Source organism: Tamandua tetradactyla, chromosome 16 (genome assembly GCF_023851605.1).
Source record: "Tamandua tetradactyla isolate mTamTet1 chromosome 16, mTamTet1.pri, whole genome shotgun sequence".
Classification (NCBI taxonomy): Eukaryota; Metazoa; Chordata; class Mammalia; order Pilosa; family Myrmecophagidae; genus Tamandua; species Tamandua tetradactyla.
This window is the reverse complement of record NC_135342.1, coordinates 30,608,476-30,632,725: the sequence shown is the minus strand read 5'-3', so window position 1 is coordinate 30,632,725 and position 24,250 is coordinate 30,608,476. Positions and strand designations below refer to the sequence as shown.

The 24,250-nt window shown below is 47.7% G+C and overlaps 1 protein-coding gene across 4 annotated transcripts; it reads right to left on the bottom strand.

Annotated features, from left to right (window-relative positions):
* Positions 1–3,126: 3,126 nt before the first annotated feature.
* DMKN (dermokine) lies at positions 3,127–19,760 on the bottom strand. Of its 4 annotated transcripts, none has more exons than XM_077132117.1 (20): positions 19,130–19,760; positions 18,666–18,860; positions 18,497–18,559; positions 18,147–18,197; positions 17,916–17,990; positions 17,169–17,225; positions 16,711–16,773; positions 16,477–16,527; positions 14,987–15,031; positions 14,278–14,331; positions 13,299–13,358; positions 13,134–13,181; positions 12,908–12,955; positions 10,827–10,883; positions 10,023–10,070; positions 5,675–5,722; positions 5,511–5,561; positions 4,037–4,060; positions 3,881–3,928; positions 3,127–3,463 (listed from the first exon to the last, which is right to left on the bottom strand). In XM_077132117.1, the coding sequence occupies exons 1-19, from the start codon at positions 19,529–19,531 to the stop codon at positions 3,920–3,922; spliced, it is 1,449 nt and encodes a 482-aa protein (XP_076988232.1). In that variant the 5' UTR covers positions 19,532–19,760; the 3' UTR covers positions 3,127–3,463; positions 3,881–3,919. The 4 variants fall into 4 exon arrangements, with proteins under 4 accessions (XP_076988232.1, XP_076988233.1, XP_076988234.1 ...); XM_077132118.1 differs by having other exon boundaries at positions 3,885–3,928; XM_077132119.1 differs by lacking the exon at positions 4,037–4,060.
* Positions 19,761–24,250: the final 4,490 nt, after the last annotated feature.

Below are 24,250 nucleotides of genomic sequence, written 5' to 3'. Positions count from 1 at the left end.
GCCACACTATGGAGAAGTGGCCTCCAAAGAGTCTCAGCCATTCTGTGCAGCATCTTATGTGAATTAGACCCTCTTTCAAGAGAATGGAAGGCAGGCTGTATTTGGTCCCCATTAGCCCCCTTGTTCAGGTATCCTGCCGTGGGTGGCAGCTCCAAGCATAAGCGCATTAAGTAAAGTGACTTAAGCTATGTATTCTTGGCAAAATGAAAACAGAGAACTAAGAGAATAGTGGCACTCAATGAGTGTATGTCGCAGGATGAACCTAAAGTTGCCTTGGTTTCTAGAAGTCTCTTGTAGTATAAACATCTTGTCATACCAACTATGGTTCTAGTCTTCAAAGAGAAGTACTTTTTAAAAAAAATTTGCATTTAAACACAAACCCCTAATTCATCTGCTCAACCAAAGAAATAGAATTCTGCTCCTCTGTGGGAGAAAATTGGCTTGTTGGACTTAATGATTTGTTTCCATTTGGCATCTTCCTGATGAATATTCGGGGGTAATTTCAGCTAGCATTTTCACTATAAATGCTAACTTTAGAATGTAGTGTCTCGCTCCAGGCTTCTGTCCTCCCATCTATGCAGCCTCAGTGAATTTGTGTTCCCCTCAGTATCCAGTCGTTAGGGAGATGAGGGAAGAGAGGGGTGGGACAGGGCTCGTTGGGAGAGGGTCCCAGCAATTCAGACAATCTTCTGGGGCTCAACTTTGCTTTGGATGTGTAACATAGATGTCATAGAGCTGCCTTTGCATCACCCTGTTGCCAAGACTGGTTGATTTCCTAGTTCCCTCTTTGGGAACACCAGTAAACCCCTGTTTTCCCACATGCCTGCCCCACACCACCCCACCCCAGATCTGTCAGAACTTGAGTTTGGGTAGCAGACCAGACCCAGCCCTGATTGCTACATTGTAGACACACCTCAGGGCAGGGAGCCTGGCTCCTGGGTTTAGGGAGGGAATTGGGGGATTTGAAGGATGGTTTCTTAGGGGTCTTGGTGAATGTGATGAAAAGCCAAGAAGGCTTAGAGACAAGGGGGTATGGTGTGAAGGGTATTGAGAAGCAGGACTCTGGTCATCCTTATCCTGTCACCTCTTCCCTCTGCCAGTGTTACTATCATAGCCAAGAAAGCAGCTGCATCACCCAGCAGGTTTGGTTTCTTCCTTTGCTGCTTCTGTCCCTGTGTGTTCTTTGCTTAAACATCCTCCAGGAAGACTTCCTGGGTTGATCCCACTTAATTCTGATACCCCGTTCATCTATTATTTCACAAATATTAATTGAGCAGTCACTTTGGCTCTTGGCTCTGGGAATTCAAGATAGGGTACTTGCTCTTGTAGGCTTACATCCCTGTGAAGGAGACAGATCCTAATCTAACAAAAACTAATAAATAAGCCAGATCATTTCAGAGAATGATATGTGCCCTGAAGAAAATAAAACAGGGCAATATGATAATCTTTGGATAAGTAACATTGGTTAAGATGGCCTGGGGAGGGACCTTTCCAGTTAGACCTGAAAGCAGTTGAAGAGCCAGCCCTGTGAAGATCTCAGATTCCTTGGGGACAGAGAACAACACTGTTCTCTGGGGGCATTTTCCCAGCAAGTCCTAGATGATTTAGGTAAGGGAGGCCCAAACCAGACTGCGCAGAGCCATAGGCCATGCAGAGGAGCTGGGGTTTTGGTCCCAGGGCTGAAAAGCTTGATGAGGTTTTGGAGCAGAGGAGCCATGTGGTCTGATTTACCTCCTTTCCTGTCATTCGACAATGGATTGTAGAGAAAAAAATGAAAATCAAGGATGTTAGGAGGTTACAGCAGAGGCCCTGGCAGGAGAAAAGGGCAGTCTGCCCTTTTATTAGAGGGCCCTTTACACCAGAGGGCCTTAGAGGTGTTACTTTAAACTTTAAAGATCTGTTTCAACCCTCCCAACCAGAAACATCCCCAAGTCCAGGACTGTGTTGACTATCTCCGCTGTTCTAGGAGAACTGAGTTCCCAGCCATTTCTGATTTCTCACCCCATGTTCCAGGAAGCTGGTTGTTACATGGGGTAAGGATTGAGTATTCTCTCTGTAACAGCCCCCTCTCCTCCCCTTGGGGCTGTGAGGAGGTACTGCAAGGCCCTACCTACAGAGCGGGGATATGGAGGATGGATACAAAATAATAGCTACTATTTAAGGACATAGTTATAAAGAGGATGCAGAGCAAAGGAGTTCCCATCTTTCTCCCTCTTGGGTGGGTTTCAGGGAAGTTGCCGAAATCAGCTTTGGGCCAGGTTCCTTTATTCATACACTAGGGATGAAGCAATGACCAAAGCTGGCAGGGGGTTGCAATCTCGGAAGGAGGCCCTTAGGCTGACAAGGCGCTCCCTGGTCACCACGGCCATGTCAGGGGGACACAAGGGTGGGGCTCCTTCACTTGGGCACGCTGCACTGGTTTGATGGGACTCTGACTCAGGCACTAACTGTAGACTCTGTGGCCCTGTCTCCAAGGGCTCCTCGGGTTGTGACAAGCCTGGGCTCAGCCTACACCAAGAGCTTCTGCCTGTTTCACTGATACATAATGTAGTAGTAATTTAATGGAGTAGAATTCTACTGCCCCCCCACCCCCACCCCTGCAGCATCCTGAAAGCACAGAGCAGCTTCATATGATAAAGTGCTGGGTATAACTAGTTCCCTCCAATATCCTAAACAAGTCAACCCACCCATACTTATCATCCCCATTTCAGTCTATTTATATGCCAAGGCACATTCTCTACCAGCCCCTTCCTCCTATTTTCTGCCCTTCCCCTGACCTGCTGAGACTGGTCTCCTCTCTGAACAACCTCTTTACTCCCATCTCCTGACTGGAATAGCTCTTTTGCTTTTTCAGGCTACCAGAAAAACCATGACTACTTATGTGCAGTGACCATGGTATTGAGCTATAGGTTGACGAAAGATGATTTTTTTTATAAATGAGGAAACTGAGGCACAGCAAGATGAGCTAGCTAGTTCTTGTCAGGACTAAAGCCTAGGTCACCTTTCTTTCAGCCTGCCATTGTTCATACACCCAAGAGGAAGGCATATCATCTGCCCCTAAATCCCACCTCCAGCTCCCCTCATCCAGGCCATCAGCATGCTACTGAAGAATGAAATTTGAGAAAGTTTTGGGGAACAAGATTGAGGTTTATTTTCTACAGAGAAACTCAAAAGTAGGATGTTCCTCCTAAACAATGGTCACAGAGATTTCAGGTCACAAAGATGGATAAGTGAAGAAAGTGGCCAGTTTATCCGATGAGCCCAGTGGTCAAGGAGACCCCACACTGAGATGGGAAGAAACAAAAAACAAACAGACAAGGTCCCCAACCTCGAAAAAGGAGGTGTCAGCATCCAGGCTGGGGCTGGCACAGTATGGGAGGACTGTACAAGTTGGGGGGCAGCGCAGTCAGGCTTCTTGATGACCAATGTTTTCCAGGTCCTCAGTATGATTGGATATTATCTTCTAGAAGGAGAGGAACAAGTAATACCGGTGACACTGCTGAGTCTGTTGAAATCTGGTGTTCTTTTATCTAGCCTCTGTGCTCCCACAGTTTGTTTACAGTTTTCCTCTTTTGCTCCCACCTAAAGCAAATTTTGCAATTCTGCTCAGTAGATTCTTGTTCTGACCTTCACTCAGCACTCACTCACATGGTGCCTTTTGCGTGTCCCTGCACATTTTTTTGTGAGTCTTTCTCTAACCCACCCCACCAATAGGGCCTCCTCCTCCTCAATACCTTTAAAGCATCCACTCAGAGCAGACCTGACTTAGTGTCACTAACTGAGGGCTGAGGAAATGCATGCTCCCAGCACTGCCCCTGAGGGTGGCTAAGCCTTGGCTCCCAGGTGCGGCCTCACGTTTCTAGCTCACTTTTACACTCACCTACCAGAACTTCGCCCACTGCAGCAGGCCAGGTTACACTCAGGAAGCCTGAAGGACAAGGGGTGTGTCTGAGTAGACATCATACTGTCCCCTCCACACCCTCTGGCCTCAGACTCCCTTCTCTCAGAACCAGATTTTCTGAGCCCCCATACTCACCGAGGAAGAAATAGTGACTCCTCCCTGTAAAAAAAAAAAAATCAGAGGTGGCAATATGGAGGCTACCATGCTCTTTCTGCCTCCTTGCATGTCCTCAGGGCACAGGAAAGCCCAGTAGCAATGGCAGGCTCAAACCAGGACTATCTAACAGGTCTTTCAGTCTGGCTGTGGACCTCTAGCCCATGGATATTTTTTCACAGCGTATTTACCATTCTAAGTACCTTTTATCCATGATATTGAACATGGTCTTTGAGTACACACTGACCACAGGGAGGGAAAAGAGGATAGGTTTGTATCCCTTCTGCTTGGGTGGTGAGAAAGTGGCCCCAAGTATTTGGCAAAGTGGGTCTCCACTGGTAGTATTAGCTGCTTTTCATCTACTCTCAGTCACTGTGTTGTTCCTGATTTCTCAGTAGGTCCTCTCCCCAAGGACAGGGAGCTTTATTGTTCTGAAAGATGGAAGAAAATACCCAGCCTGTTTTTTTCCTTTGCCAACCTCATAACTGTTTAGTGCATTCGTTTACTGAATATATAAGATTGCTTTCTTTGCAACTGAATGAAGCAAAATTCTTTATAATATTCTTTCCTATTGTTTCCTCTATGGAATAAAGCTTCCATTTTCTTACCAGCCTCAAGTTCCTGGGCAAGTACCTCCGAAGTGCTAGTCTGCCCTACCCCATCCCAAAAAGGTGGCGATTAAAAAGAGGCAGAGAGGGAAAAGGCTGTTTGTTGATTTTGCCATGGGTCATGGAATCTTTTAGAGCCAGACATTCCTCTTTGAGGGGATATTGGTTCTTGGTTTTCTCTACTACACATAACACAGCTGTTGCTCCCTTTTAAGGTTTTCTGAGTGAGTGGGTGACCATTGAATCCTTCTACCCTCCACTTCCAAACTGCTCTCAGGGAACCTGAGTCTCCATTACAACACAATAGGCAGGCCTGGCTTTCAGAAATAAACAGGATTTGGCTTCAGTTAACTTATAGAGGTCCCCGTGGCAAAACCCTCCCTACCTCTTCCCCAGGCAGATAAACCAGTTGGAAAGCAGGACAAGTCTTACTTTAGGAGAGGTCTTGACTGAGTATTGCCTATCATAGGTGGTAGGATTTTCCTGCTGGTTATAATTATAGTTCTATGGAAGAAAGCCTGAGAAGGGGGAGAGGCAGGTGAGACGAGAGGGGGCAAAGGCATTTTGCTCTGCTCCACCTCCCTACCCTGACTGAACCTTTCTTAAATCCCCTGCCTTTTCCCCTCCTCGTGTCATATCTTGTCATATGTTCTCTTTTCTCAAATCCCCCGCTCCAGCCTGCCCAGAGCCCATACCCTCACCTCACTGGATTGTCTTAACCCAGATGGCCCTGCCTCCTCCTTCCCTTGGTACCTCTCTCAGCGACTCAAGTGTTACTGACAGGTGAGAGTAGGAGACCAAGGGAAAAACAGAAGTCTGAGGAAGTGATCAGGCAGCATATATCCTACCTTAGAAGTTACAGCTGCCCCTTCTTGCCATCCTGGGTCAGACTGAGAAAACTACGGAATAAAGAGGGAAGGAGAGAGAATTTCAGATTGGCTGGACTCAGGAACAAGGCTGAGAAAGGGACCAAGGGCCATCAAGAGAGGAGTCTGAGGGCAAAGACACTCACCTGCCCGGCACCAGCTGCCCTCTTTTGTAATGCTGAGGCCTCTGCACCCTGAAGGAGAGAAGGGAGCCACTCTTGGTCTGTTTCCATGGTTGTTCAGGCCTGGCCAGGCTTCTGGAGCTCCAGCATCCTACAGCCTGGGTTCTGTCCTCCTTTTGGAGCATGAGCCTTCCCTGTCCCCACCCCACCCTCATCCTGTCGCACCCCTCTCACTAGTATGTGACAAATGCTGCCTACAGAGAAAGCAGGGAGCCTGGAGGAAACAAAATGATGGCCCAGAAAAACATAGGACACAGATTTCCACACTCAGAGTTGTGGAGCAATGGTAGAGAACCAAGTTTGTCAACCTCACCCTGACCCATGCCCCTGATTCCTTGGCAGCTCTGGACCAAGACTGAGCTAGGACAACAAACAGTAACCCACAGACCCTCCTGGGGCGGACCCAGGCACCTCAGCCCCAGCCCACCCGTTACCTCCCCCAACCCTGGTCCCTTCATTGGGGTTGAATCCCTGTACACACATGCTGGTCACTACAGGGTCCTGGGCAGGATAAGCTGTTATCTATAGAAGCTGAGTTTATTAGATTAGTTCTGAGTCAAAAGGGGAGAGACAGGAGAAATTCAAGAAAGCAGATGAAGCCACAGAAAATGTCCCTGATCCCCTTGGTCCTCCTCTCCCTCTCCCAGTTCCAGATCAAGGCAAGAAGTAAATTCTAAGCAGTAGGAAGGAGGAAGTTTAGCTCCTGCTGTCAAAACTTCTCTACTAGGACACGTACACACACAGACATGCGCACTACGATGTAAGGCTGTTCTCCCCAACTCAGACTTAACTCTCTGCCTTATCCACCCCTGAAATCTGGCCTACTATTAGCCCTAACACCAAGGTCACAAACTGGTTGCCCACAGACATATTTTGCTTGGTTTGCATGTATTTTTTTTTTAATTTAAATTAGTTGCTAAAAATTAAAAGGCAGGACTTCCGGAGAAGATGGCGGCTTAGTAAGACGCGCGGGTCTTAGTTCCTCCTCCAGAAAAGCAACTAAAGAAACAGAAACAATATGAAACAGCTCCCGGAGTCACGACAGAGACCAAAAAGACAGCGTACCCCATTCTGGAACGGCTGAATGGACAGGGAGAATCTGCTGCAGTGAGATACCCGAGGGGCGCGCGTTTTCCCGGCCGGGGCGGCTGGCGACTGGGGTCCCCTCCACGCACGTGGCTCCCCGGTCTGACTGGGAACGTTGGATAGTGGGGCCCTCCCGTCACGCTTGGTATCTCGGGCCAGCTGGGCAATTTGGACCGGCACTCCCCCAAGCCGCGGCGACCAGCGACCCCCCCTCCACGCGCGGTTTCCCGGGCCGACTGCGAGATTCGGATTGGCAAATTAAAGGAGCCACAGCATCTTTTACTGGTGGGCCCCGCAGACAGACGAGCGCCATGAGCGCCACCTACTGGGCAGGAAAAGAAAAACAGAGCCCAGAGATTCCACAGAAAAACCTTTCAACCAGCTGGGTCCCACACCCAGGGAAATCTGATCAAATGCCCAGACACCAGCAGAAAATAATGGATGACGCTCGGAAAATTGAAGATATGGCCCAGTCAAAGGAACAAACCAATAGTTCAAATGAGATACAGGAGCTGAGACAACTAATGCTGAATATACGAACAGAAATGGAAAAACTCTTCAAAAACCAAATCAATAAATTGAGGGAGGACATGAAGAAGACATGGGCTGAACAAAAAGAAGAAATAGAAAATCTGAAAAAACAAATCACAGAACTTATGGGAGTGAAGGACAAAGAAGAAAAAATGGAAAAAACAATGGATACCTACAATGGTAGATCTAAAGAGACAGAAGCTACAATTAGTGAACTGGAGGATGGAACATCTGAATCCCAAAAAGAAACAGAAACTATAGGGAAAAGAATGGAAAAACTTGAGCAGGGGATCAGGGAACTGAATGACAATATGAAGCGCACAAATATACATGTTGTGGGTGTCCCAGAAGGAGAAGAGAAGGGAAAAGGAGGAGAAAAACTAATGGAAGAAATTATCACTGAAAATTTCCCAACTCTTATGAAAGACCTAAATTTACAGATCCAAGAAGTGCAGTGCACCCCAAAGAGAATAGACCCAAATAGGCGTTCTCCAAGACATTTACTAGTTAGAATGTCAGAGGTCAAAGAGAAAGAGAGGATCTTGAAAGCAGCAAGAGAAAAACAATCTGTCACATACAAGGGAAACCCAATAAGACTATGTGTAGATTTCTCAGCAGAAACCATGGAAGCTAGAAGACAGTGGGATGATATATTTAAATTACTAAAAGAGAAAAACTGTCAACCAAGACTCCTATATCCAGCAAAATTGTCCTTCAAAAATGAAGGAGAAATTAAAACATTTATAGACAAAAAGTCACTGAGAGAATTTGTGACCAAGAGACCAGCTCTGCAAGAAATACTAAAGGGAGCACTAGAGTCAGATATGAAAAGACAAAAGAGAGAGGTATGGAGTAAAGTGTAGAAAGAAGGAAAATCAGATATGATATATATAATACAAAAGCCAAAATGGTAGAGGAAAATATTATCCAAACAGTAATAGCACTAAAAGTTAATGGACTGAATTTCCCAATCAAAAGACATAGAATGGCAGAATGGATTACGACCCAGCAATACCACTGCTAGGTATCTACTCAAGGGACTTAAGGGCAAAGACACAGACGGACATTTGCACACCAGTGTTTATAGCAGCATTATCTACAATTGCAAAGAGATGGAAACAGCCAAAATGTTCATCAACAGACGAGTGGCTAAACAAACTGTGGCGTATACCTACGATGGAATATTATGCAGCTTTAAGACAGACTAAACTTATGAAGCATGTAATAACATGGATGGACCTAGAGAACATTATGCTGAGTGAGTCTAGCCCAAAACTAACAAATACTGTATGGTCCCACTGATGTGAACCGACATTCGAGAATCAGCTTGGAATATATCATTGGTAACAGAGACCAGCAGGAGTTAGAAACAGGGTAAGATAATGGGTAATTGGAGCTGAAGGGATACAGACTGTGCAACAGGACTAGATACAAAAACTCAAAAATGGACAGCACAATAATACCTAAGTGTAATGTAACTAGGTTGGAACACTGAATGAAGCTGCTCCTGAAATATGGTTTTTTGTTTGTTTGTTTGTGTGTTTGTATCTTTTGTTTTTGTTTTTTTTCTTTTTCCTTTTTATATATATATATATTTTTATTAGTATTATTATTTTAATTCTCTTCTCTATATTAACATTCTATATCTTTTTCTGCTGTTTTGCTAGTTCTTTTCCTAAATCGATGCAAATGTACTAAGAAATGATGATCATACATCTATGTGATGATACTAAGAATTACTGAGTGCATGTGTAGAATGGAATGATTTCTAAATGTTGTGTTAATTTCTTTTCTTTTTTTTGATTAATAAAAAAAAATTTAAAAAAAGAATAAAAAAATGGTTTACAATAAAAAAAATAGGCAAAAGAAAAAAAAATTAAAAGGCAGAAGATTTCCAGCCTTTCTTGAAAAATCAGATGACATGGCTACACTGGTCCTGCATGCATGGCTGACAGAACACAGCTGAGGGATCCTGGCCTTCCCCTCGGCCACACCTGTCCAGCCTCACTGGCCTCATATGCCTGGTCCACGTAGGTATGTGGAACAAGCAACCCTTGTCTCTGTGCCCAGCAGTTCTGTTTTCAAAGGCTGCTAGCTGTGCAGAGCAAGCTGTAGTCTTCTGCAGAACCGAAGATTGCCCATCCCTCTCTGGACCCAGATATTCAGACCCTTTGCACCTGCCTGCCCTTGACCCACCCATTCTATACTGCTCGCCTGTTTCCCTTCAGCATTTCCCCCAGTTCCCTCTATCCAGCACATGACAGTAGTTCTAGGTCACCTCCCCCCACCCCCTCCACCCCCGCCAACTTGTGGTTCCCCTCTTCCTGCTCCTGCTGCATTACCCACCCAGCTGTGGCTCCCCCGAGCCAGGCAAAACCCAGCAGGAACAGCAGCAGAGCAGAGAGAGTGGCTGGCTTCATGTTTCTGTGCCTGTAAAGGCACCAACTCACAGGCTTTTATCCTAGGGAACACTTCCCAACCTCCTCTGAAAGTGACTCACAGCTTTTCTCTCTCCATCCCCACCCTGCTCAAGGTTGTTTAAAGAGTGGACAGGGAAAAGGGAGAGAGGCATCTCAGCAGGAAAGGGGGAGATGGGCAGGGAGAGGGATCAGCAAGCTGTTTGTCAAGGACCCAGAGCCCAGTGATCCCAGAACTGAGTTGCAGACCCCCAAACGCAAGATTCTGCCTCCCTTACCTCAATAATGGCTTTCCAGTTGAAGAAAGGAGTGTTGTGCTTGAAATCCTGAAGGACAAAGGAGCGATCAGTGGTCAAGAGGGAGGAAGTATGTGGCAGCATGTGGGGGGTAGTTTCAAGATAAAGTGTAGGAAACCTACAACCTCCACATGGTTCCTCCGCAAATAAGCCCTGAAACCCAGAGGGACCAGCCTCTCCAAGAACACCAACTAATTCCACCCCTCATCCTCCTATATGTCAACACCTCTTTTCAACATAAAAAAGTTAGAATGGGCATAGCCCAAATAGCCCTAAAGATTCGGAGAAGGATCAAAGAATTAGGAGGAGTTATAACAGAGAACATAGGATTTAACAAATGAGTATGACTGCTGAATCATTACACTGATATTTCTTTTAGTCTTCAGTGTCTTGGAGCAGCTAGAAGGAAAAACCTAAAATTATGGAACTGTAACTCATACCAAACTTTGAAATCTGTTTTATAATTACTTGTTAAAATGTGCTTTGAAATGTATTGCTTTTTTGTGTATATGTTATATTTCACAGTAAAAAACATTAAAAAAAAAAAAAAAACAGGTGTAGGAACTGGGGTTGGAGCCTGGGTGTGGTTTGGGGTTAGCTAAAGACAAGCATATGGGAGAATGAGGGAGCTGTCAGCATTCGGTGATACAATTTGGTAATGAGACTTGGGTGAGGTTGTCAGTCTCAAAAAGGAAAAGGAGAGAAATTTTGTGACATGCCTTGAGAGAGACATGGAGACAGGATGACCAGAATCCCCAGTTCTTCAAAAGGTGAGAATTTGCATACCTCCCAAAGGCGGCTGAAGTAGAGGAGGGCTCGAGTGCTGGGGCTTGGGACTTGGCTCTGTGGATGAAAGGTGGGGAGCAGGTTAGCAGGAGACCGGACGCCTTACTTACTTTAGCCCTCTAACTCCTTCTACTGCCATTTCTCAGCCTTCAGAGATTCAGTGTGACTAGGATTCCAGGAAAACTGCATGTCTATAGGGACACCAGAAAACTGTTTTTGGCATCAGGGGGAGAGAGGCTAGCTCTCTGGTGTCATTAACCCAGCTGCCTTCCAACACATATACAGTGTCCTCCTCCCTCGCTCCCGTTTTCTAGCAGAATATTACTTAGAGCAAAACTCCTAGAATTACTTGCTACCTTGGAAGTTTTTGCTCCCGGAACTTCCCACCTTTTCACTTGCATGCCACTTTCAGCCCACTTCCCAAAACTGCAGGGCTGAAGTGACCCCTTCAAGGCCCCTACCCCCTCCCTGGCCCAGAGCAATAAGGGAGACAGAAAAAAGGAGCAGAGACTGGGAGTGTGGGCAGCTAAGGTTTATTTCAAGAACACGGGGTAAGGTTAGTTATGAGATGGAAGTATTATAGGAAGGGGATGGGGAGCAGGGCTCCTATCCATTTGGTAACTCCTTCTCAGGAGGTTATGAGTTGCGAGAGCGCCTCTGGTCCTGGGCAAAGAAATAAATTCTAAGAGGGAGCTCTCAGAATAGGCATTCAGGGGAGTAGTGGCCCAAGGCAAGGGGAGATGGACCCCTGCAACAGAAACCTGCAGGGTCATTCAGTCAAAGCCACAAACGTGGCTGGAGGACCCCTCCACACACCGGGAGCACTACTTAGAGCCCTCTCACCTTGCTACTCACTGTGGCTGGGAGACTCTGCTCCTTCCTCCTCCACCATGCCCAGCTCTGTTCTGCCCCTCTCCCTAGAATATCTCTCGGGCAGTAATTTTGTTCATTCTAACCAGAAATCCACTACAGCTAGGAACATCTGTGTTCTCCCATCTTTCACTCCCCCACTCTATTCCCAAAAGGTCAGACTTTGGTTTTCCTGAGGTTTGGGCTCTCTCTTTGCCTCCCTACCACCACAACCCTCCCCCGCATAAAGAGCACAGTTTTGTGAGAGCTGGGATCCTTAGTCTTCATTCTTTTACATAAAGGGTCAGAAACTCAACTGCTTGCAGAGGCCAGTGGGATGGCTGAATTGACCGTGACAGGCAGAGGGTACCTGACTGCTGGAGATCAAATGCCCTGTCACAAGGGGCAGCTGCAGCTGCTACACTGCCTCATGGAAAGTGGGACCTAGTGTTGCCAGATTTTTCACAAGAAACCAGACATCTACATCATTATATAGGTCTCTCAAATTTTTTAACTTTGGCAGCCAATTCATAGCAATATTTTTTTTTAAAAGATGATCAAACAGAACACATCTGTGGACCACTGGTTGCAGCTTCTGCCTTTGGTATTTGTTTGGATTGTTCATCTGCCATTCATCCCCTCCGTTCCAGTCCAGCCTCCTCTGTTCTCGAGGTACATTAGCTATTCTGGGACAAATAATCCTGCCCAGGGGCTCCTCTGCAAGAGGGAGGATGGGATGGGAGGAAGGACAGTTGGGCTGTAGGCCCAAGATCATGTACATGCATGACTCAGACTAAGACCCATCACCATCAGGCCCTCAGCAGATGTTCACTTTCTTTTCCCTTCTTTCTCTTGGAGTGAGTATCGGTTTTCATGTGGGTCCTTAGCTCTCCTTGATTCCTTATTCATACCCCTCGTTTCCAGAGAATTAGGCCTACTTACTCTCCTCTAGGTCTTGAAGGGGAAACCAAGTTCTGAACCTTGTTCAGGTGTGTATATTGAGACATTAAAAAGGGGCCCATCCTCTCTTCTCATCCCCAACTTATCCCCAAAAAAGAGAGAGATCCTCTTTGTTTTCAGATCTCTGCTGTCCTTCCCCCTCAGTTTTTTTTGAGCACTGGCCTAAAGGCCTTCTCCATTGCCATCATTGTTTCCCCAGTTCATCACACAGTTTAGCTTTCTTCTCAATCCCCCTCTTCCATAAAGATCAGGATGGCATTCCCAGCCCTTACCTTGCTTATGGCATCCCAGTTAATGAAACCCAGCCTGGATTTTAAATTCTGCAGAGAGGGGAGAGGAGGGAAAAAAGGAGGATGACCAAACTAGATCATATTCTTAGTGATTAAGGGCCCCAGAAAGAGAGCAGTCAAGGGTACAGAAAAATGACATCAGCCTGTGGGGCAAGGGACAGGGGCTGGTTTTCCAAAAGAGGAAGCAGAGAAAGTTTGTAGAACTCACCTTCCAGAAACTATCCAAGTTGAGGAATCCAGGAGACGTCTGTGAGTTCTAAGGAACCAGATGAGAAATGGGATGAGATGTAAGCAAGTGGCAGGATGGGAAGGCAGGCAAACTGGGTGTCAAGACTGTGGGCCCATCCCAAAGTGGCATAATGCCTCCACTCACCAAAGTATTTATTCCACTCACGGCTTCACCTTCTCCATTCTCTCCACCAGACCATTGCCCCTGATGAGGAAAAGGAGGACTGATATCCAAGGCTTTAAGTATGCCGGGAATTAGGTCACCTGTTACCTGATCTTTGTCCACTCACTTCCGCCTTGGCTCAAGCTGGGAACTCCTCTGTGTAAAGCCTTCCCTTCTTTAAACAGCACCCAAAACTCCCACCTCTATAAAGACTTCTTAGAATTACTCACTATTTGTACACTCCATCCCCTGAATCATATTCTTGCTTCCCTCCACCCCATGCCCCAAAAGCACCACTAGCAATGAGAATAGCTAATGTGTCAGTCCCACTGCTGAGTATTGTACTCATCCTTTCCCATTCCTTTGTGGCAGATAACTCCATTTTTACAGAGAAGGAAATCCAGCAGCTTGTCTCAGGGTCTATCACCATATCTGAAGCCAAAGCCTGCTCTGGACCACCTTGGCCTGGCTACAAGCAGAAAGCTCTATAGTAACTGTGAGTAGGTGAGTAGGTTCGGCTTCACTGTTCACATTTCATTCAAGAGGAAGCCTGGACTCAGATAAGTTAACTGACTTTCCTGAAGACACACAGGTAAATGATGGAGCTAGAGTTTGAACCCCATCTTCTAACTCAAAATTCAGTAGCTTCCCACTTTGAAATGCTGCTTTCTTAAACATAGTTTTCAAAAAATACATCCCCTTGACCATTCTTCTGTAAGTTTTGTGTGCTTTGCCCCTCACGGAAACATTACAGCTCAGATCCCACTTGGAAGGAAGGAGAGAATGAATGAATTGAGGAGGTGAGTCCCCCATTCTAGTCTCCTGATGAGAGTGACACAGATTCAAAGCAACTTACAAGAAGAAATGGATATTCATATTTCTTTCGCCAGGCCCCAACCATTCTACCCCACACTCAACCATCCCTTCTCCTAAAGCCCACCCTGCCTGCTCCTGGGCTCACCTGAGGAGTGCCTTGGGAGCTCCCAAGAAGGTGACTACTCTCTCTGCTTACTTCCTATGGAGAAATAAAATAGAGAAGAGTTAGCAGGGAGGCGGGCAGGTTGGAGAACAAGAGGGAAAGATAGGAGGGTTTGTGTGAGGAATTCCTGAATCAACTTAAGAGAGGATTTCCCAGGACCCCAAGAAAGAGTCCCTTCTATCTGGGTACCTCCATCTTCCCTGGCAATTCTTGTTTCAATCTCCTGTGAGTGGGTTACTGCTCACTTATGATATTTATGGGCAACATAGATCTCTGTTTTTACTCCTTTCCAGCAGGAAGGTCCTTTGCCACCAAAGCAACTGGATTCGCCCCTGGTTTTGAGGCAGGAATCAGCCAGACTAATTTAAATGGAAGGACTCAGTCTAGACCAAAGTTTTGCATTGGTCACAAAGGTGATGCTAGCTAGAGAGCCAGCAGGGGCTAAGATGGCATACAAATGGATGAGCTAGTCTCCTCGTAGGTTAGATGTAGGCTCCTCTTCAATCCAGCTTTCATTACTTTATGTGAAGCATGGTGTATCCTAGGCCCATCAGCATCATCTTACTCCAAGAGCTACCATGTGGATCAAGCCAGGATAAGGGATGCTCTACTCCCTGGGCCCCCTCAGTATTGCTGCTGTAGAGTTGACCCCCAGCCCACTGATGACCCTCAAGGCCTGCCATCCCATTACCCTGGTGCCGATGCTGCTGGGGCCTCCTGGTCCTCCTCTGGAGCCCTAAGGGATGAGAAATCACTTTTACGTATCCTAGAGTTGTCTCCACAAATTAAGGTATTGGTTTACTACGCTTCCTTTAAAAATCCTAATGCAATTCTCTCAGATAACTTGTCAAAATAACTTGGAAATTCATTTAGACGCATGAGTCTCTAAGGATAAGTAAGAAAACATGGGAAAAGGCAGGTGACAAGAGAGGACATGCACTGGCAGGTATGAGTGTACTGTGCGGTCCCTGGATCCTGTCCCACAATGGATGTATCAGTTTAACAAAGCAGAACCCTCAGAAGCTCCCCCCAAATATTTAGGTATTAACAATTAGCATTTTAAATCAGTAAGTATTGGGGGGTGGGGAGGATTTAATTAGATCTTGTCAGTTTCCTCCCTTCTGTTTGTAACTGGTTTTCCCTCATAAAGGAATACACAGCTCTGATCCAAAGGGTAGCGTAAATCTGGTTGAATTGAGGATTAGGGCCAGACAGTATATCAAAAATAACTTCAGATGGATTAAAGAATTAAATTGAAAGAAAAAAAAAAGAAATTATACAAGTATTAGGAGTGCTGGAAGAAAATAAAGACCTTTACAACAACATACCAAGTGCAGAAACCAAAGATGAAAAGATTAGTATATTCACCTATCTACAAATGAGAGACTTTGGTATACCAAAAACTAGAAATAAAGTTACAAGCTGGAAGAAATGTTCTCAAAGCCTGTGTACTCATTAAATGTTAGTATCTCTAATATATGAGGAACTCTTCAGAAAGCCTCCTCAACCTAACCCCACTGTCCCACTGCTATGTTCTTCCATCTACACCCCCTCACCTCCCCCACTCCCCGACTCCTCTCATCCTCCGCCCCCACCAGCTGCTCGCTGTGTGCTCCCCGCTCCTCCCCCAGTGCAGAGCAGCAGTGACAGCCTCACTGGAGCTCCTGAAGAACACAGAATCCCGGCCCCACCCCATCCTGCTAATCAGAACCTGCATTTTCACAAAACCTCCAGGAGATTCAAGTGTACATTAGGATAACACCCTGTGAGTGCTGTGAGTGTTGACATAATGCCCAGATTTCCAAAATAACTAGGGGGTAAATCTACACAAAACACTTCTCTGCCGTAGGGTTCATCGTTGAATCCTGTTCACTGGCTGGGTTAGAGGACACTTGAAACAATTATGTTTCTAAAAGCCTGCTTTGCACATGCTTTCTCCAGCCCCAGCTATGGGTGTAAAGTGAGGCATACCACATAAGGATTTGTAATTGTAGCTTTGTGGAGGATTCTTGGTATTTTTCAGAGCATACATTTATTTCATTTCTTCCCCTACATTGTAAGTTCCTCCAGACAGGGTTGGCATAGGAAGAGCTGAGCAAGGAGCCAGCGATGAGGAGGAGGCCCGGACGGTGGGGGTGAGGGTGATGTTGGGGGGGCTGTTACCACCAGCCTGGTTCTTACCTGACCTCCAGATCCTCCGGACACACGGACTTCACTCCCTGGGTTGTCACACTATAGGAGGAAGTGAAGAAGGACACCATATCTTAGTCCCCTCCTGGACACCAATTTCAGCTCCCAAATCGCAGCACTTTAACCCACAGGCTAGTCTATGTCAGCTCCACCTCAAAAACAATTCACCCTCATTCGCAACCCAGCCATCGTCCAAAGAGCCTAAATTCCTCCCCACACACTCACCCCAGGTTTATTGCCACCACGATATCCACCACTGCTGCCTGAGGAAGAACCAGTATTTGATCCCTTCAAAGAAAACCAAATGTTCATACGCAGTCTTAGAAGGACTTGTAAAGGGACCAAACAGTTCCCAGCTGTGTTAAGAATGTGTTTAATCCCCAATCAGATTCTAACCTTCTCCCCAACCTCCATATCTTCCCCATCTTCAGCCAGTTGGTCACTGAGAAAAGATTCTGAGCACAGAGAAGCCCAGATGTGGTCAAGTGTATTTGGAAATGTGCCATGGTCTGGGGGATTCTGAGCTGTTGTGCCATACCCCCACCCATGCCAGGGGTCAAGAAGAACATCTGGAGCTGACCTACACAGGAGCTGTGATCCTGGCCATCAGAGGGAAGCTGAGACTTGTTCTGCCCTCCCCCTGCCTCTCTCACCAGCACTCCCGGGACCCCGAGAGTCCTTACCTGGAAGCCTGAGTAGCCATTTTGATCAAAATTCCTTGCATTTTCTAATGGTTGTTTCTAGATGGCAGTAAGAGGGGGTAGTAAAAAGGAGCAGTAAATTCAAGCAGCTTATACTGTAAGGCCAGTTGCAATTACTCCCCTCCTCTTGCCTTACACCTTTCCCCAGCCCCTGAAGAAGCCAGATGTGGCTCCCTCTCTCCAAGCCCCTTTCCTGGAGCTCTACCTAATGCAGCTGGCAGACAGTGGCTCCCCTCCTGGCCCTCTCACCAATCATGGAGGGTTAGGGCAGCTTCTTGCACATCTCAGTGTCATCTACACCACAGCTCTGTAAGTGTCCTTATGTCTATGCAGTACTCCCCCATTGTCCTGTGAGCTTCCCAAACAAATGTCCTATTTCTCTGTGCCCACCTCTCTTCCTCCAGCTGTCACCCTATGCTCTAGTCAGCTTGCAAAGTGGACATGAACTGCAGTAATAAAGGTTGGACAGGGGATAAAACATCTCCACCGTCGGGGAGTGGAAGATGGGGCAACAGAGTAAGCAGGGATCAAGGCACCTCTTCTGGAAAAATTACCGAAGGAATGCTGCTTGGTTGGACAAGTTGGGTAGAGCACAGAGGCTCAGAGCCCCAGGATGACAACAGCCAGTGTTGCCATTGACACCACACCGGGTCTGCAGCAACTTTCAGGAAAACTTGTCAGCAGGGACCTTATCCCCATCCCAGCCTTCAATAATACAGCAAAACTCACCCAGTTGAGCCTTGAGCTGCTGCTGCTGCTGCCACCACTGCTGCTGTCACTGCCCCACTGTGAACTGCTACTTCCCTGAAGGGCCACAAGAGACCAGAGCCAAGGAATGAAGACCAGAACACACATAGTCTCTCCCTCCCTCCCCTTCCTCTCTTACCCCTGGCACATTCCCTGGCTAAGGTGAGCCAGGTTTGTGTTTTCTCCCTGGGTGACATGTCCCTCTTCTCTTACCCCAGAGTTGCTAGAGCTTCCACGGAAGCCAGAGGGCGGAGGGTTGGTGCACTGTGGAGGGAAGAGGACAGGTGTGTTTAGAGAGCTGAAGTCAAACTGTCTCCCCGTGCCAGGCCTCTCCTATTGAATCATTGGGCTTTCTTTCCCTGAACTCGTTCCTTTCCTGTCCCCTTCTCTTTGTTTCCCTTCCTTTTCCTAGCCTCCTTCCACATCCATCCCTTCCCTGACCCTTCTTCCTCTTACCCCACCCCTCCCTCCCTGCCTTTCCACTTGGTCTTTCTCCACCACTTTCTGTCACACACCCACACATAACCCAGACATGCACTTCTTCTGCAGATTCTTCCTCTTACCTCTACATTCTGGTTGTTACTGCTGCTTCTCACTGACTCATAACCGGGCTGGGCCACAGCCCCCTGCGGGGAGGGTGAAAGTGAGCACACAGTCCACAAGGGCAGAGGGATTAGGAGTGTGGGCTTGAAAGGAGGGAGGCCAGTGTCAGGGCTGGGCAGCTTACTCTACCTGAGCATTGGTGTCCAAGTTGAATGGCCCTCCATAGCCTCCTTGGCCCCAGGAGCCTCCCTGAGAGTTGGTTCCAAAGCTGCCAACTGAGGCACCAGGGTATCTTTGGCCCCAGGAACCTCCAGGATTGCCTCCGAGGCCACTCTGAGAGCCAGAAATACCATGGCCTCCAATTGGAGGCTGGCCATTGGTTCCCTGCAAGGATACCATACCAGCACTTAGTGTGGCCGTTTCTGACTCTGATGGGGATGAGCAGGTGACCAATCATAAGACAGAAGAGAATATAGGGAGAGACAGGTAGAGAAAGCCCCTGAGATGGTGGGGGAAGTGTGCAGAATGCAGAATGAAACTGCCACAGACAACCCCAAAGAGGAGACCCATTTGTCCTTTCACATGTTTCCCAAGATTCTCACCGGAGCTGCCTGTAACCTCCCGCTTCCACACCCGACTCCTCAACCACTCACCCAAACACCATTGCTGCCAGGCATCCCCTGCCAGGAACCGTGGGCAGCATCTAGTCCATGTTGAATGATGCCTTCAGCCTGCCTGCCAGCCTCACCCCCAGTGTTCCCGACAGCATGGGCTGCTTCCTTAGCCCCACCATAGATGGTGTCTCTGAACCTATGGCCTATGGCATCTCCCACCTCGGAGCCCAAGGCGTCCCTGTTTCCAGAGTGCATTGCCTCTTCCACCCCTTTGCCAACAGCCTCCCGAACTGCATGATCAATGGTATCTTCGATACCATGTCCAACGTTCCCCCCGATGCCTGTTTCAGCATCCTGCCCTCTATTCATCAGTGGGATGGCTGCCCCGCTGCCTAGGCACAGGGCCAGCAGGAGGCAGCCCAGGAACCTCTGTAAATCCATCTCTGCCCCAGCTCCCTCACTCTCTTGAGTATCTTCCCTTCTTTCCACCCAAGTTTGCTTCTTTTTGCTGTTTCCCTTTTTCCTCTGTGTCTGCCTGCCTTCTCCCGTTCTTCCTTCTGATCCCTTGCTCTTCCCCCTTTCTGGGTCTGCAGCCCTCTCCCTCCTATCCCAAGTTCCCCCAACTTCCCAGAGTCCTCCTCCTCCCTGTCACTACTCCTTATACTGTGGCCTGGGAGGAGAAGGTAACAGGGCTGGGCAGCCCTGAGTTCCTCCCCCAGTGACTCAGGGCCCAGCCATCGATAGGGTAATGAGCTATAATTGTGAGTCTGAGAGTATGTGTTGAAACAGAGAGGGAGCCCGTGCATCAGGGAGGGAGGGAGAAATGGGATGAGATGGTGCAAAAGTGTTTCAGTTTCCCAACCGCAGGAATTTGGGGCACAGGGTGGGGATAGAGGCATCGGAGGAGATAGGCTGGTGGTATCACCTGGAGGCGGGGGTAGGGGTGGGAACTTGGGAGAAAGAAAGCCCCAGCAGAACCACACCAGGGGAGCAAAGATAGGGAAGTCCAGTGGCAAAGGACCCACCCTAGGGGTAAGTAAGCCAGCCTTGGGGTGGTGGGGGTGCATCAGGTTTTGCCCTTTCTTGACTTTCCATTTCAGTCAGCCCTTGTCTCCCATCTCCCTCCTCTCCCACGTTGCTCACAGTGGGAGGCTGGAAGCCATGGAGCTGTATTTATAAGGTGCTAGAGAAAGTCCTCAGCAGGGACCCCAGGCATTGAGAAAGGAAGCAGCCACAGCTCTGAAAGCAGTTATCAGAGGTTTTCAGCTTAGCGTGCAAGCTGCTCTTGGCTGGGAGAGTTGCACGTGAGCAGGGCAGCTGGGCAGACCGGCAGCCCAGGGGAGCGAGTGGGAGGGAGGACCAAGGGAGGGAGCCACTGACCCAGGCCTACATCCTGTTTACCCGGCCCTGGAGGGGGCACGTGCATGAGATCACAGCCTCCCCATGGCAGCAGCTCACCGCACCCACCCTCAGCCTCCCCTCAGAGGCCTGGGCAACACTGGCATGGGATGAGGGATCAGCAAAAGAACAAGAGCCAGCGATCAGCCCCATCTCCCTCTCCCCCAGTCCCAGTCCAGGATGTAAAACTCAAGCATCCTCCTCAGATCCCATCCCGGCTCAGCAAGTGTGGTTGCTTCTCTTTTCCCAGGAGCACCAGGTCCTCACACTTGGCACTGTCTCGGTTCACTGGGAGTCGTCACCCAGTTAGGAGGGGCCAGTTTCCATCTGCCTTTCTCAATGTCTCTCAGTCTCTCCCTCCCTCTCTCTCCACCCCCAATTCCTCACCCCAACCTGTGACATCCCAACATTTCTAACCATGTAAACACAATCCCTGTCTGTCCTCCTCAGTGCCTGCCTCCCTGTTATTCCATCTCTGACTTTTTAATGATCGTAATAATGACAGTGCTAGTAGTAATAATGATAATAATAATTGCAGCTCCAGTTTACCAAGGGCTTTCTTTGTGCCCAGTGCTGGGCTAAGCATTTTAAGGCTCATGCAGCCCCAGGAGATAGGTCCTATTATTTCTCCATTTAGAGACAAAGAAATTGGAGCTCAGGCAGGACACAGAGAAGACATGGTAGAGTCACAGGCCAGGCCCAGGCCTACCACATTCCTAAGCACCAGCTCCCAAGCCTTTTTCTGTCATTTTCATGTCCCTTACCTCTCCCAGCCTTTCAAAGGTCCCTAGCTCTCCTCCGGTAGAGTGGTTTTTGGTTTTGTCCTGGGGCCACATGTGAGGAGGGTGGGATGACAAGAGTAAATATGAGCCCTCCAGGATTGGTGGTGGAGACCCCAGCCCCAGGACCTTGCTGTTTCCCCAAGTCAGGAACACAGAGTCCAGTGTTTTATGTTTATGGGGTAGGGGGTTCCCAAACTTCCCTCACTAGAAACTCCCTGCCCTCCCCCTTCTCTGTTACTAACATTTGTCTTCGACCCAGATTACTTTCTTAAATATATTTAAGAGAAGACTTTCTATCACTACCACGCATGGAAAGCCAGGATCACTTGTCCATAACTAGAAGGTATCCAAAAAGGCACAGTGAGAAGCAAACAATGGCACCATCCCAGATCCTGCTGCGGCAAGCTCTCAGTTAAACAGGAGATCTGCAAGTTCAACACACACCAGAGCAGAAACTGGGTCTTCCTCTTTAACATCCTCAGAAAGCTTGAAAGTAAATTGAGGAGACAGGAAGTTTCTTACTTCATAATTCATCATTATTCAAAGCTATGCCCACAGGTCACCTGACTTCTCCCAGGCGAACAGTATTCTACATTCTATCTTCTGGAAACAACTACTCGTAGACATCTCTGGTGATTTGAGGAACCATCTCAAATCAGACTTAAGGCATGTTGCTTAAATAGCTGCTGTGAACCAAGTAGAAAATTGGGTGCTTCACATACATGATCTCATTTAATCCTCACTACAACTTAAAGAGGTAGATATTATTCCCAGTTTATAGAAGGTCACTGAGGCGCAGAGCTGTTAGAGATCATGCACAAGATCATATGTAATAAGAGCATGGCAAAATGAAGCTGTCAGAATTTGGACAGAATCGCCTGACCCCTGGTCCTGCACTTTTTCCCCTGTATCATCTATCACCATGTCTCCCTTTTTCTTGTACATAACAGCATTCACAAATCTGGCATGCCCACCTCATGTACAGGCTCCTCTGCTGCAGCATTTCTCTGGAATTCACTGCTTCATTCATTCAACAAATATTTATTGAGTATCTACTCTGTGCCAAACCTATTCTAGGCACTGGGGATACAACAACAAACAATATTATCAGAATCACTCTCCTCATGGAGCTTACATTCACTCCGGGGGAAATTAAACAATAAACATATCAGGTAGTGAGAGGCACCATGAAGCAAAATGCATCATGGTGAGGAAATAGGAAAGACAAAGAGGTGTTTTAAATAGGGTGGTCAAAAAGAGCTGTTTGTTGATGTGAATTGCAATCTGAAGAAAGGGAGAGTGAGTCATGAGGGAGAGCGACAGTGCAAAGGCCCTGCGGCAGGAGCATGCTTGGGTTGGTTGACGACCAAGATAGCTGGAGCAGGATGGGGAATGGGAGAAGTTGAAATCAAAGGAGGTTAACAGGCCCAGGTTGTGGGGCATGGGTGGGGTTGGGGAGTATTGTGAGGAATGTGGTTTTTTATTCTGAATGAGGAGCCAGCGGAGGGCTCTGGACTGAATCCAGCTGTGCTCTGATTCAGGTGTTAAAAGGACTCCTCTCTGGAACAATAGGGAGAGCAGTGGGGCGGTTGCTGCAATGGTCCAGGAGGGACAGGATGGAGGCTGCCCCAAGTTTAGTGGTGAGATGAGGCTTCAGACTCACATCGGCAGGGTTACATCCCAGCCCTACCACTTACCAGGCATGACCTTAACCCACCTCATCTGTAAAGAGGCATTAATGTGAAGGGATACATGGAAAGAGCTTATAATAGTACCTGGCACACAGGACACTGAATACATGTTCTTGGTAGTATAGGATGTGAAGATGATGTTGGGGTGCTTTCTTTGGCAGTTTAATTTTCAGTCACACACACATTTTTTCCTGAAAGGGCCGAATGCATCAACTTATTTTTAAAAGACTTCTCTAAAGCAGCCCACTGCCCCTCCCTGAGGGTCACGGAGTAGCCCCACCTCCCCAGCAGTGACCCCTGCCGTGGTTGTGGTCATAGATTAGCACACGCCTCGGGCCACGCACCCCCTTCTGGGAGCTGCAACTTCACGCCCCAAGAGGGGGTCATCACGGTTCCTGCCCCACAGGATGCTCGTGAGGATGAAATGAATCATGGTTGTAAATGCTCAGTGCGCTGAGGAAGTACCCAATAAAAGGTGGCTGTGAAGCCCCCACCCACACTCTCCTTTCTCTTCTTGGCCGGCAGAAACTGGCCGCTCCTCTCTTTGTTACTTCCCAGCCTGGTTGGCCAGTGGCCGCAGTGCGGCCTGTTTCTTACCCACCCTCCCTCCACGGCCTTTCCTAAGTCTCCTGGACCCAGTGGCCTCCCCTCTGCTAACTGCCAAACATCCGTGCCTGGCCTCCACTCTTCTTTGATCCTCTTGGTCTAAAGGACAAATGACTTAAATAAGTAAATGTACAGTTACAAATTATCATAAGCACTGCGAAGAAAAAGATCAGGGACCCTGAAGAGACACCAGCAAGGGCGGGCTGGTGTCTAGGTCCGGAGCTCCCTGACTTGACTGAGACCTGGCGGGTGAGGAGGCACTACCCGGGGGCTGAGGGGCATGGAGAGAGTTCCCAGCAAAGGAGCCAGCACCGCTGACCTGGGGGCAGGAGAGAGCCATGCCTCAGTCACCCTTTCAAGCCAACTCAAGATTTTTCTAGGCGCTCCCAGGACATATCAGTGGTCCCATATCTCTGGCACTTTCAGGACCCACATCCAAATGTAGCAAAAAAAAAAAAAAAAAAAAACTTAAAAATTTAAAAGTGGAAACATTTACTTTATTAAAAAAAGTTATTCCATCAAATATTTCCTTTTCAAAAGTATTCGCTACAGGATTCCTTTAAGTAGGGCCTTCTCCCTTGTGTGTAAAATGAGATCCCGCGCAGAGTAAGCTCTCAACAAATGTCTGACAATGAATGAACGCTCTTTTTTTAGAAAAATGCAGGTAATAGACATCTGCAGTT

What these genes read in the sequence shown, in the direction of transcription:
- DMKN (XM_077132117.1), bottom strand. Translation starts at nt 19,531, where the DNA reads ATGGATTTACAGAGGTTCCTGGGCTGCCTCCTGCTGGCCCTGTGCCTA. An exon ending in CCAGCAGCATCGGCACCAGG is followed by an intron (nt 14,332 to 14,986) that starts GTAATGGGATGG and finishes ATTTCTCCATAG; the next exon opens with GAAGTAAGCAGAGAGAGTAG. An exon ending in ACTGGGATGCCATAAGCAAG is followed by an intron (nt 10,884 to 12,907) that starts GTAAGGGCTGGG and finishes TTTCATCCACAG; the next exon opens with AGCCAAGTCCCAAGCCCCAG.